This window comes from Phragmites australis, chromosome 15 (assembly GCF_958298935.1).
Source record: "Phragmites australis chromosome 15, lpPhrAust1.1, whole genome shotgun sequence".
NCBI lineage: Eukaryota > Viridiplantae > Streptophyta > Magnoliopsida > Poales > Poaceae > Phragmites > Phragmites australis.
The window spans coordinates 2,068,180-2,082,621 of NC_084935.1; the positions used below are offsets into that span (position 1 = coordinate 2,068,180).

General features: G+C 42.1%; 1 protein-coding gene across 1 annotated transcript; it reads right to left on the reverse strand.

Annotated features, from left to right (window-relative positions):
* Positions 1 to 421: 421 nt before the first annotated feature.
* On the reverse strand, positions 422 to 3,921 carry LOC133893590 (beta-glucosidase 26). Its single transcript, XM_062334649.1, has 11 exons — positions 3,306 to 3,921; positions 3,133 to 3,191; positions 2,950 to 3,025; positions 2,805 to 2,876; positions 2,603 to 2,690; positions 2,269 to 2,512; positions 2,025 to 2,140; positions 1,630 to 1,847; positions 1,482 to 1,513; positions 1,276 to 1,378; positions 422 to 1,196 (listed from the first exon to the last, which is right to left on the reverse strand). Exons 1-11 carry the CDS (start codon positions 3,541 to 3,543, stop codon positions 919 to 921), a joined length of 1,524 nt encoding a protein of 507 aa, XP_062190633.1. The 5' UTR covers positions 3,544 to 3,921; the 3' UTR covers positions 422 to 918.
* Between the last annotated feature and the right edge of the window lie 10,521 nt (positions 3,922 to 14,442).

The window sequence follows — 14,442 nt, forward strand, 5'->3', positions numbered from 1 at the left end:
GTGATACATTGGAAAGTTGAAACCCTGAAAACCATTCCGCAGTCAGGCACTTCATATCGGTGAAATGCGGCATTTGCAAAATATTTTGGTTGTCAAAAGCAGAGCGTGTAGGTATTAAATTAGGATTTAGGAGCTTGTCATAATAACGAGTAGTTGTTTTAATCATATCCTGAGCTTTTCTAACTTTGCAGGATATGTCGTATAGTTACTTATTCACATGATTTTTCGTGTATACTAACTTTTTTGATGAATTTTCAGGTCGCACGCTAACCCGATGAAGTTAACTAGGTTGTGTTTATAGCAAAGGAGATCTTAACTGTAAAGCTATTGGAAGAGGGCCAAGAGGCCAAGTTGTCTTCTGAAGAATACTTAGTAATTTCTACTACTTAATGTCCCGGTTTTGCCTTCCTACAAAGAAGTATAGGATACAAGTCAAATTTGTCATGTCAACACGAGCTTGGAAAGTACTTATGGAGATATGCTCTTGGACAGACAAATGGAGAGATAGAATATTGAGTATAGCAATTAAGCTATCATGCTTTTATTATTCGTGTATGCTGAGCCAATATATCATATAATCAAATATAATGAGTTTATTTTTCAGCCACTTGATTGCAATGAAATATTAATTTGGCCCTTTTCTGTTTGTATGGCATTTATGTTGCTGAATTTGTGTCTTCTGTGATCCAGTCATTGTGCTTCTACTTGTTCTGTTGTTGAGGTTCAAGGTTTCTGAAGATATCACTTTATTAACTTAGTATTGCAACAACTAACCAAGCTAGAGATGTCGAGTCTTGACAGTAGAGACTCCTCATTTGCACAGTTTCTTAAAGCTAAGACTGACATGCTAAGGGGAACATATGCTAGAGTGAACTTTTGTACTGACACCTGAAGCCATTGGTCCTCTTGTCTGGAATGCTAGGTTCTTTTCTTGGAGAGCATGTTCTTGAACCAGAAAGCAGAATCCTTGGGGTACCTCTTCATCGTCTTGTAGTCCACGTAGACGATGCCGAACCGGGAAGTGTACCCGAGCCTCCACTCGAAGTTGTCGAGCAGCGACCACGCAAAGTACCCAATCACTCTAGCACCATCATCTATCGCCTTCTTGAGCTCGATTATGTAGTCCCTGTAATATCGGATCCTTACTGTGTCATGCACACCCTGGGTAATACTGACGTTACCAGGTTGGTCCATTCCTGCAAGAGCACAACGTTGATCAAAACTAAGCCATAGATAATTCCTCCTTTGGAAGTAATATTTTTTAGTCATGAGTACCATTTTCAGCAAGGATCATTGTAGGATTTTTATACGTTTCCTTAACATAGTTCACAGCCTTGTTGATTCCCCATGGCACGATGTACAACCAATAGGAGTTTGCCTGCATAAACTCTAAAGAATTTTCAGTTACATAATTCCAGAGAAAGTAAATTTTCAGTTCTCCCTGCTCTTGGTATTGGTACATATCTAGCAGTAGCACTTACATGAGCTCCAATAGGGACACCATTTCGTTCATCTGCAAAAACATATGACTGAATGAGCATCTAGTCAAGTTCACAGCAGCCCAAGAAACTGAAGAAAGCAAAACATGTGACGGATTCAAGAATTTGGTGTTGTGGAGTTCATGCTTACAGACAAACCCAACATGCCAATCATCCTGGTAACTGACAGGCGCCATATTCCATGCCCCAGGGTCCTTCATGTAGAAAGAAGTGTAGTGGTTGATACCAACATAGTCTATAGAGCCTTTCACCATCCTGGACTCTTCGTCGCTGAACAATGGCAGCCTGTCCTTGACAATCTCTAGCATCGAGTATGGGTACCGGCCATATATAATGGGATCAAGAAACCTGTAAGTAGATCACAAAATCAGACAAAGTAGTGCCAGTTTGTTCCCCTCCAAGGGAAGGTAGCATCAGTTCAGTTTATGGCTACACTGTAACACAGTCACTGGCTCACTGCTACACTTGAACTTCTAAGGTAAATGTTGATACTTGATCCTAAATCAAGTACTTTTCATGTATTACCATCCGAGGTGGAAGTCCCGGGCTCGCTGTGCTGCAGCTTGGTCCGCATTGCTATCGCTGAAAGGTTCGTACCACACAAAATCCAAGAGAATTCCAATCCTCCCCTTTTGGTAAAGCTGTTCAATTGAAAGAAATACAGATCAGTCTTGGATACTTGGACAGTAAATCTTAGCAGAACCGAATGGCAGTATTGTGTACTTCGCAGTTATGAGCCTAGAACTGAATTGCCATTTTTGCAGTTTACCTGATACGTATCGCGGTATCGCTTCACTGCAGCTGCATGAGAAAGGATGAGATGGTGGGCAACGAGGTACGGCTCCGTTGTGGAGTTGCCTCCTGCAGCGCACTCTGAACACCTTCCTGGTGCATGCAAGCCATTATCGTAACCCAGCGCAGCGACGCACCTCGGCTCGTTGAAGGTAAACCAGTTCTTCACCCTGTCTCCGAACGTCTGGAAGCAGAAGTCAGCGTAGTCTGCAAATGCCTCCCTTCATCGGTACAATGTACAGTTTCTATCAAATACATGGTTAAATCAATTTGAAATGTGGAGGACCCAGTTCGTGATTTGAAATACTTACACAATCTTTGGGCTAAGCCAGCCCAGGTACTGCTCATGGAGTGCCAATGGGAGGTCATAGTGGTAGAGATTTGCATATGGGGTGATGCCTGATTTAGCATCAGAACCATAAGTCAGTAATCTTTTGTGAGGAATTACAAGTCAGTAATCTGACACAAGTATTGATTTCTGATAACGTTCAGGAAGCCATGTGAGAAAATTACCTTGCTGAATCATGTAATCTATGAGCCTGTTGTAGTAATCCACTCCTTCCTGGTTCACCTTACCAGTTCCATCTAAATATTGTACAGAACTCTACATCACAAACTCCTTGACCGAATTAAAATTTTATAAACGAAAGTCACCTACTTGGGAAAATCCTAGACCAAGAAATGGAAAACCGATACGCATCGAAGCCCATGTTCTTCATTATGTTCACATCTTCCTACACCTCAAAGAACATCCATCAGGCATCAAAACAACAGGGAACACGAAAGAACCGTAGTAACCAGGAATTCAGATTTCAGAAAACCTAACCAATATATGACACACCTTGTATCGGTGATACTCGTCGACCGTCACATCGGCGGTGGCATTGTTAGGGATCGTCCCTGTTCACCCACAAGAACACAATTGCAAGAATCACCACACCACCAGCATTTCTTCGTCGGAAAAAACGAGCATGCCTTTCTTCTTGAAACGAGGTAAACTGCCCTGCTACTTACCTGGTACCTCGATGAAGGCGTCCCAGATGCTAGGCCCGCGCCCACCCTGCTTCGCCATCCCCTCGACCTGGTACGCCGACGCGGCCGTCCCGAACACGAACCCCTCCGGGAACGCGCGCCGGCTCAGCCCGCCGGAGTCGTAGATCTCCGGGTTGAGCCAGTAGCATTGCGCCGTCCGCAGCGTCAGCAGAAGATGAGCTGCTGCCACTAGCACTATCACTTGTGCTCTGAGCTTCATGGTACAGTGCTTGGACACTGAGGGACAGAGGAAGCACGAAGACCGGAGACAAAAAGCCGTGCTTTCCGAAGGCTTATAAAAGAGAGGGGAGAGAAAAGCGGAGCCCTTTCACTGGTTGTAACTTGTAACTGGAGTTCGAAACCGACAGTTTGTCTGCGTGCAGATCGCGTGGAGCAGCCTGAACCTGAAGACGCGAATGAGTGAATGGTGTTGTAAGTTTGCGAGCTACCACGGCTAGATTGTGAGAAAGGGCTGTGCAGTTTGCCTATGTTTTCTTTTCAAGGGTATTTCTTATCTTTTGGAATGGTTCTGCCCATGGTGAACTAAAATATCTTGCTGATATGCACGGCTTTGTTTGTCTCGTTCTCGCCGACTGAGCTCATGGACCAACCCCATTGACCATTGTGTCACGGCTTGAACGATTGGCAACGCTAATGCTCATACACGGAGCATGCTTGCTAAATACGAGTTCAGTTTCTGCCGTGCTTGCATTGCCATGAGCCGAGCCGAAGGCTACACAGTTTTGTGGCTCCTCTACCTCCCTAAACCTTGCCACGAATGGAACTATGGACTGACACAGGCTGCAAAAACGGCTCGTGCACTACATTTCGAACCTGCCTTATCGTGTCAGGAGTACGCATATCCGCAAGCACGCTACACAACAATTCTGGAGATAAGCATGCCGAGATCGGGAGATCCGGATATGGCCGCCCGCAGCAAGAAACAGGTCTCGTGCACATCACCGAGCAATCGCGAAAACGTGCAAGCCTGGGCCGGCCTATCTCCTCCCGCCGGCGGTGTCTGCCGTGGCGTGCAACGGCACGAGGAGGGGCAGAGACGTTCTCGCGCGCGTCACGCGGTTGCGTCGTTGTGCGGCTGTCCGTTGCGGCGCGGCCGTACGAGCTCCGCCCCCGGAAGCGGCGAGCCCGGCAAACGGACGAGGCGCCGACGCGTGCTGGCGCGATCCTGCTGTGTTTCACGTCGGTTTGGACGAAAATCGCATCATGGTGGGCTGCACGCTAGCTGCAGCTGCCGTGTGAGTGCCACCGACACCCGCCGAGCGAGCGGCCGAGTCGATTCGCTTGGTGCCCTGCAGATTCGTCGATGTGGGGGTAGTGTTTGAGGTTCCAAGAATAGTTCTGCATATTCTTTGATCAAAGTCTGAATAATATTCTTGCTCAAGAGTTTTTGTGAGTCTGTTGGAGATAGCAGGAAACATGACCTCAGTTGCAGAGTAACACCCTGAATATATATCAATTTTCCCTGATGAACAAAAGAAATTCTCTTCTTGTCCCATTCATGCACCATAGGGCTATTAGACTCTAGCCAATTCATGACTACAAGGTTAATAATCCGAAGATCAGTTTGAAATGTATGACCCGGGACCCACCAAGTACACTGAGGGAATTATTGATGGCAATAGAGAAGACCTCCATCTGCAATGGAGAAGACCTCCATTTGCAATTCTGACGTATATGAGAGGAATAGCAATTTTGGTTCTATGAAGCCTGGCAACAATAGTGGCACTGATAAAACTATGAGAGCTGTTTGAATCAAAGGGAATTAAGACCTCTTGATCATCAATAAATCCACAGAGTCTGATTGTTTGGGGTCCCTCAACACCATCCAAAGTCACTTGGGAAATTGACACTAGTGTATCTGTTTCTGATGCTTCGGGTTGTATTTCTAAAAACTGTCAGTAGAGTCTTAGAGCATCTCCAGTAGCTCTTCGATAATGTGCAACTGTACTGTTGGGGAACAACGATGCCCATTGCTCCATTTTTCACCACACTTGAAGCATAAACCTCTTGCTCGTCTATAAGCCCGAAGAGTGGAAAACTTGTCTTTGGCAGAGTGGTGATCTGATGCTTTTGCACCTTCCAAACCACGATGATCGATTGCTGCTCCCTCACTATGAACCCGTCCAGGTGCTAGAGTAAGATGAGGAATAGATATCACCCTGCTGCTTTTCCAATTGACGCTAGAGTCCATCCTCTCTGATTTTGCTCTTGGTGACAACTGAACTCCTTGAATTGTGGCCAAAGAGTAAGCTTATCCAAAATTCGTGGCCTATGTAAGATGATCATTGCCCTGATATCCTCTCTTAGTCCATCCACAAAACGACTTGTGAAGAAAACAGGATCATAAAAAGGATTGTGGGCTAAGATATGATTCATTAACGGCGCAAGCCATATACTCTGACACCGTACTGACCTGCCTCAAATCGAAGAGCTAACGAATGGTGTGTTAATATTGCTCTCTGCCAAATCGATCCACCAGTTTGTTGCACAAATTCGTCCAAGACAAGAAGGATCTCTGAGCTTAGAGCCACAACATCGCTTGACCCGAGAAATGGTAAGTCGCAAATCACACCCAGAGTTCAAGAGAAATGGCATAAACAGCAAAATAGTCTTCACACTTGCGCTTCTAGAATTGAGGTGCCTCGTCACCAAAACATGAAAAATCAAGTTTCAGTAAATGTCCCCTAGTGTGAGAAGGTAAGCCAATGCTGACCGGAAAAGTATGGCCAACTGAAAAATGATCCCACGACGAGAGTGGCGAATTGGTGTGCATCGGCATACCTGTGACCTGGGTTAGCATACAAGTCATAGGTGACCCATCTGCTTTGCCCCGGTGAGTTGCTTCAGAACGGTGGCTATAAAGCCTGGAATGTGATGAAACGGACACCGATGTCGCGTCGCCATTCGAAGGTAGAGTGATCGTGGCAGTCGTGGTTGAAGATGGTGATGCACGTGCTGCTTGTGCTTGTAGATGCGTGACATGTTGAAGATGTCCCACCGCCTGCTGAAGATCCTCAACTTTAGCATCAGGTGGTTTTCACGTTTCCCCAACTTTAGCTTCAGGGACCCGGATGGATGCTACGACGAGTGATCGATCAGACATGCCCGGGCCACAAGAAAAATTCAATAGATAACATATATGAGATCGTGGTTTTAGGGTGTGTTTGTTTGTCCGAATGGATTTCGTGGGGTTACAGGTATAGTCTAGCTAGCGGAAATAGGTTGAACGGACTTATATTTATTAAAAAATAGAATGTTTAGTTGGTTGTATCTATCTCGATATATTGAGTCGAGTTTTGTTTTATTTACCGAATTTGGGGCTATATGAGTGTAGGTGAGAGTTAATATTATGATTGGTTATTTATATGAAAATAATTTTTTAACACTCACAGTGAGCCTGATGAAACTCGAATCGAGCTTCACTCCTAACCAGACTGAAGGTGTATATCTACATCCATCACGCCATACTAGAATAATGAATATAAGCTACTAAACATATTTCTTTCATATTATACGTATCTATTAGATCAGGTTAAAATAAATTCAAACAATCAAATACACCTGGTGTATAGCAGAACAATGCCAATCTCGTGCAGCAGATAATATCACAACAACTCTGGGCAGTGTAGACTGGCTAGCTGACTAGAGACCTTAATATCAAGGCGACTGGAAACACAAAAATACCTAGTCCACTAGAACAAGTACATTCCCGACGTCGCACACTCGCATTGCGATCTTAAAAACAAAAATCAATAGCGCACCAACCCCATGGGCCTCCGTTTTAGGAATCTTTGTTGACCTATGCACAAAATAAACATGGACATTCTGATGATGATTTACCATAATTTTTATAATAATTTTTATCATATACCATGTTATAAACTAAATACATATTATAAATACATAATATCAGATTTCGTACTATTATTTTCCAGATTTTGGTGCCTATCCGGGAGATGGCACCATCGGCCAGGGTGACTCAGGCCTGAGCTGGCCCTGATACCTTGCCCTCTACGTCTCAACCGGATTTGTGCAATCTACAGTGGCCTCGTAATGGACATGGATTACGAAGTGGCCGACCGATGGGAATCTCCAAGCATCCCATGTACGGCCGAGATTCGATCTTGCACAGGAATGTACATCGCGTGCCTAGAAGGCTATGGGCATATATGTCTACTACTTATCATGCCACGAGTCAGGCGTGACAATTTCAAAAACAAGTGTTTGTTTTTCTATTATAATTATGACTTGTTGTACCTTTTTTTACTTATATACCCTCACATGTTATACACTTATATATATTTCAAACCTTACTTAAAATGTAATGAACAATTTTTTTACCACAAGTTAGATATAGTTTGGCAAAATAGCCACGCGGACATGATCCAAACATGCCGGAATGGTAGAGTAAGCCGTCGCCGTCGTCTCTTTCGACACGGGTCGCCATCAGGATCACTCAAAGTCTTCTTCCATCTCCATCGTTGCATCAGACTGTGAAACACTGATATCGCCGGTCGCTGTCGAGCCTTCGTGTGGCGATTCAATGTGGCACCCGTGCATCGGACGGTCAGACGGCAGTGAGCGAGCTCGTGCCACATTGCGAGGGTCGAATTATCTGTTCCGCATCGCATCCACATGGCTTTCCTCTGCGATGCTCATCCCACGGAGGAGAGGATGGACAGATCGATGGCAGATCTTCTCAGGTAACCCGTGTGATCCGTGTGATCTTCTGGGGTGCGGAGCCCTGCGGCGGTGTCCTGTACGTGCTTGCATGCTCACCTACTTCACACGTGCCATTCCTTGTCATGTCTCTCGCACGTGCTTTGACCTTAGCACAGGAACTCTCAGTAGTAGTCTCAAGGAAAGCAGGGCACGTCATCCTAGTGATCATTCTACGCACATTTTTTTCCTAGTCGCGGAGCACGCAAATGAAGTAAAAAAAAGGGCAAGGCGTGCTGATGATCACGCTACCACCATGATAAGGGCATGATTCTACCATTTATGTGATTCTTACGAGGTAAAACTGATGCTAAAAAACATGACACATGATTCGCGTCGCATCGAATGTCTCATCCTTGGCAAAAAGGTGTCAGCGTGCGAGGACCATCAAAGACGACGTTGCCACCTTGCTTCAATCAAAGGTGGCAGCCAGCGGAAGGTCGATTGTTTTAATAATATTATTTTATGGAAAAAATATAAAATAATATAAAAATTATAAAATTGCAATAATAGTTATCCGTGGGAACTCGAGACCTGTTGATACTTTACGCGCTCATTATGGATCTATCGATACTCCATGTACTGACTACAGACCTCTCAATATTTCGTGTTTTGAGAGCCTACGTGACAATAGCCCTAGATATCTGTCGGCATGCATTTAGGGTTAAAAGGGTCTGTTGGCACTTCATCTACCGACAAGCCCCCGGATACACGCCAAAATGTTTGTTAACAGAGGTCTTGTGCTGATAGGTGTATTTTTTTATTTTCTGTGTTTTTTTCCTTTGCGAAGAATGAAGTATTTGATGGGACACAGTTACAACAAAATTTAATATACATCAATGAGTCATTATGGTACAATTGGTACTACTCAAGGATTAGACATATATCGGTACTAAATAATACTATTATAATATTGAAATAGCAGTAAATTTTGTTTATAATATTGAAATATTAAATCGTGCGAAGCACCAGCAAACCATACACTAACGACTAGCAACGATAATGGCATGTTTGGTACAATTTTCATACCATCATAAGCATCTATCGATGACAAATCTAACGTACCTTAAGGAATTTAAAGAAGCTACATATATAAAATAACAATGATATTGCAATGTACGGTTCAATTATGAAACTAACCTAGATGTGTATTGATTCTAAACATAACATGCTTTAGTAAATTGAAACTAGCTAATTAGTAAGAACACTATTGAATACAACGTGTGTACTTTTTCTTCCTCACTGCCTCTAGTCCAACTTCACAACCCCAATGTGCCCTCTCACGCTTTCGTTCCCTATCTACCTCATGTGACTCCGCTTTGAGACGGTTCTCCTCCTCTCTCTCCTCTTCCGCTCTTCCTTATGTAGGTGTTTGCGGGTCGCCTCTCTCCTCTTGTTGTCCTCTAATTCATAGAATCGTCTCCATATCGCCTGGTGTTGTACGTGCAGGAGGAATACATCTGCTTGACTCTGATCAATATCAATCCACAATATGAAGTCGCATAGTGGTGATGAAAACTAGCAAAGAATGAATAATTTGTAAGTGGTAAATGACAGATAGTTGTGATTTAGTTTTGCAATATGTGAGTACCTGGCTACAATAGTCACCATGAATGCTACCCTCCGTTGGGTTGTACACGTAGTTCGAGCACATAAAGAACTTCCTGCCATAGGTGTTCGAGAAGTCATTGGACTTCCTAACCTTGATCCCAGTAGGGGTAGCAACGATCATTGACTTTTTTGGGCAAGGATAAGAGACCATTTTGGTATGAGGAGAAGACTTTAGTTTGTTTGGACAAGTTGCCTCTTTAGGCTGCTATTTATATAGAAAATCAGTACTGGTTTATGAAATAGGTCTATGGAGACTTCTTTTGAAATGCTACATCTGAAAAGGTTATGTTTGAAAATGCTATTTCTGAAAAGGCTACGTCTGAAAAGGCTAGTTCTAAAAAACCTACGTCTAAAAATGCTAGTTTTGAAAAAACTACGTTTGAAAAGAATATAACTGAAAAGGCTATTTTGAAAATACTATATCTAAAAAGGCTATGTCTTAAATCGTTGGATTAGGATTAAACATTACCAAAAAAGTTCTACGTAAATATTTTAAATATATAATTCAAAATGAATAGTGAAAATCATATTCTAAATTTATTATACATAGTTCTTTTTTACCTAAATCTTCTAATTTAATTTCCAAACTAGTTTTCCACCTACATTCTACTGTATTTTTCATAAATATTATAATATAATAACTGCACGCTAAGCATATTTCTAACTATTTAAAAATATTGTAACCGAATTAAAACAAACATCATACTTAAAAAACATACATTATTTATCAGACCTGGCCAAATTACACCCGGTTTAATCGATAATTAAGTCGATTAAAACGGAAGTAATCCCAATAGTCCCGATATATGCTCAACAAAACTCAAGATCACAACATATATCCTTTACAACATAGTTTTATCACAAGATATGAACATAGTACAAAAGTTTTAACTTTTATTACAGATATTGTTTCGAGTTCCAGTTTCTACTTAGATCAGATGTTTCATAACGCAGTGGAAAGATATTCATAAAACAAAAGACCAGTGGCACCATTGCCCATAAGGCACCACCATGATTAGCTCAGACTTTCGATCTCTACTTCTGGCCATCTCCAACATTGGCAAGATAAAAATACTCGTATATGAGTTCATCGTTACCTGCATCAACTTAATGGCAGCACCCTGAGTACGAAAGTACTCGCAAGACTAACACGATATGTGTATATATATTCCTGACTCCAAGGATAATGCATTAAGTTGAATAGCAAGACATAGCCAAAAAGTTAAGTTGACTCAGCGAAAAGCAATTTAACCAATGTAATGACATGAACTGCTAACATAAACTGATAAAAAAACATAATCTTCAATAAAATAAACTTGCCTAACTCAACTTAGTACCAGCACACGTTTCTCCCGGAAGCCCACATATTTTCCATTTCTTTTTCCCAAACTGAATCAAAACTCTACGACTGTTGTGGATGAAACTCAAGCATGCTCATGACCAAGAGTACGACAATTTGAATTGATCTTATACCCTACAGGGGATCTTTACCCACACGACTAGGGTCCATTCTCTTGGCCCCCGAGATAACCATTCTCATACCCAAAACTACCCACTTACACTTGCCTCTATACTACTGGGGTTACCACGAGTGTGTCCCGGAAACCTCCGACTCCCAGTCACATTGCATCTCCTTGTAATTTCCAAAAGCATCGCATTAGACATCAAATCTCTTCTGCATGTTCGGTTGAGCTAGAATAGGTGCGGTAGTGACAAGATTCTTCAAGGTTTGGAAAGTTTGCTCACAAACCTCAGACCACTTGAAAACCATACACTTCTTCAATAATTCAGTCATAGGTTTTGCAATCTTGGAGAAGTTTTTAATGAACCGGCGGTAATATCCCGCATGTCCAAGGAAACTCCGGATGTCAGTGACATTCTTAGACTGCACCCAATTTAGCACCTCTTGCACTTTACTTTGGTCAACTGCAACGCCATTTTTGGAAAGCACATGACCCAAAAAGGAGACTTCCTTCATCCAAAACTGACACTTGCTAAATTTGGCATAAAGACAATGCTTCCCAAGTCTCTCAAGAACAATACGCAGATGTCTGACATGTTCATCTTCGGCCTTGGAGTAAATGAAGATGTCATCAATAAATATCACGACAAAGGTGTTGACCTCCTCCATAAAGACCATGTTCATCAGGTACATGAAATAGGTCGAAGCATTAGTTAGGCCAAAGGACATGATGGTATACTCATAAAGCCCACAACGAGTAGAGAAAGTCGTCTTCGGAATATCCTTCGTTCGGATTTTGATTTGATGATAGTCCAACCTTAAATCCATCTTGGAAAAGAAACAGACGTTAGAGAGTTGGTCAAACAAGATATCAATTTGAGAAAGAGGGTACTTGTTCTTGACGGTGACCTCATTCAACGGATGATAATCAACACATATTTGCAAACTTTGGTCCTTCTTCTTGACAAAAAGAGCCGAACATCCCCAGGGTGAGGAGCCCGGATGAATAAAGCCTAAGTAGCCATCGTGACGATTGGCTCCACCTACACCATGAGGAGCCATATTCCAAACCAGAGCTTCAAGAAGCTGGGTTTTGTCCTGACAGTTCCGTTTGATTCTCATCAATACCTCAGCCATGGTCGGCGGCGGGGGAGGGCTTGGTTCACCTAAGCCTTCTGGTTCACTGTCCCAAGAATTATTGTGGGATCTCATTCTTTCATCAAATCCCAAGTTAGTGGCAATGAGGACGCTCTAAAGACTTAGATAGTTTTAAAGACTTCCAAACAAACGTATGATTTAAAACTAGCAACTAGCAAGTGGAAGAATCATTCCAACTTGATAATTATGCACGAATGCACAATGAGACATGAAGATGATCATAACCCTAAACTATGCATCACTTACATATTGATAAGTTTACGAATACGTTACACTTAGGAGCATAAGATAACAAATTTAAGCATTCGACTAGTTTCCCTTATCGACCTAATTTTCCGAATACATGAGCCGTACTCCTAGGGAATATATCCATACTTATCCCATGAAAGAAAATGTGAGTTAGAGATCAACTTTTCCATATTAAGGGTGAAGCAATAAGACAAGAACAACTCTAGAATAGAGAAGGGATAAAATAGAGCAACCATGCTAAATTTCAAATTTTAGCTCCGTTTGGTGAAGCTGTCAAATTTTAGTTAACCCGCTTATTAACTATATACATCTTGGCTCTGATACCACGCTATCAGACCCGATCAAATTATACTCAATTTAATTGACAATTAAGTCAATTAAAATAGAAGTAATCCCGATAGTCCTAATATAGCTCAACAAAGTCTAAGATCACATCATATATTGTTTACAACAAAGTTTCATCACAAGATAATAACAGAGTATAGAAGTTTTAATTTTTATTATAGAACTTGTTTCGAGTTTCAGTTTCTACTTAGATCAAATGTTTCATAACGCAGCGGAACAATATTAATAAAATAAAAAACCAGTGGCACCATTGCTCATAAGGCACCACCAGAACTAGCTCAAACATTCAATCTCTACTCCTGGCCATCTCCAGTATTTACAGGATAAAAATACTCGTATACGAGTTCATCGTTACATGCATCAATTTAAGGGCAGCACCTTGAGTACGAAAGTACTCACAAGACTTACACAATATTGATATATATATTTTCGACTTCAAAGATAATGCATTGAGTTGAATAGCAATATATAGACTCAAAGTTAAGTTGACTCAGGGAAAAGCAATTTAACTAATGTAATGACATGAAATGCAAACATAAACTGACAAAAAAAACGTAATCTTCAATAAAGTAAACTTGTTTAACTCAACTTAGTACTAGCACACACTTCTATTTCTTTTTCCCAAACTGAATCGAAACTCTACAACTGATGCGGATGAAACTCAAGCATGCTCATAACCGAGAGCGCGACAATTCGAATTGATCTTACACCTTGCAGGGGTACATCTTTACCCATATAACTCGGGTCCATCCTCTTGTCCCCCGTGACAACCTTTCTCCTACCCGGAACTACCCACTTGCACTTGCCCCTATGGCACCAGGGTTATCGCGAGCGTGTCCTGGACACCTCTGGCTCCCCGCCACCTTACATCTCCCCGTACTTTTTCTACACGTCATAGGGACACAAGACACGCATTAGCACGGCATACTATAATTGGCTTATCTTACCATTAGATCAACACGTAGAAGTATAAAAAGTGCTCAAGCCAACGACACCAACGAACGATGCTTAAATGATGCAAGCGGTCTATGATACTCGGGTCTCCTTTCCCGAAATGCCACTGACACCCACTCACATCTCGTCTTAATTTTTTTTTCATCTCGTCATTACATCATATCATTCTTTTGTAACAATAGTTGAATTTCCTATAACTCGCGAACGACGGTGACTTTTATCGCTCGACTTCTACCGATGACCTATGCAAGGCTAAGCAATTAACGTATCAATTTTAAGTTGGACCATGTCATGGAAATACACAGAATACAAGGATCAGGACTAACAATTTTATCAAGGTAGGTACGATGCAAAAGATATATTCTACCCGGTTCCCAACATCAACTTCTTATCACATGCATCTATGACATATAGCAAAACTAACAGATTGACCAACTGTTCACCAAAACATAGGAGAAATATGATAGATGCGTGTGGAACCCATCCGAGGCTACCACAAGCAAGAGCATGACTCATGGAACCCATCCGAGCCACTCATGGGAGTCGTCGACAACCGGAAGATGGCCGACGATGACACACAATGACGTTAGTACCACGGCG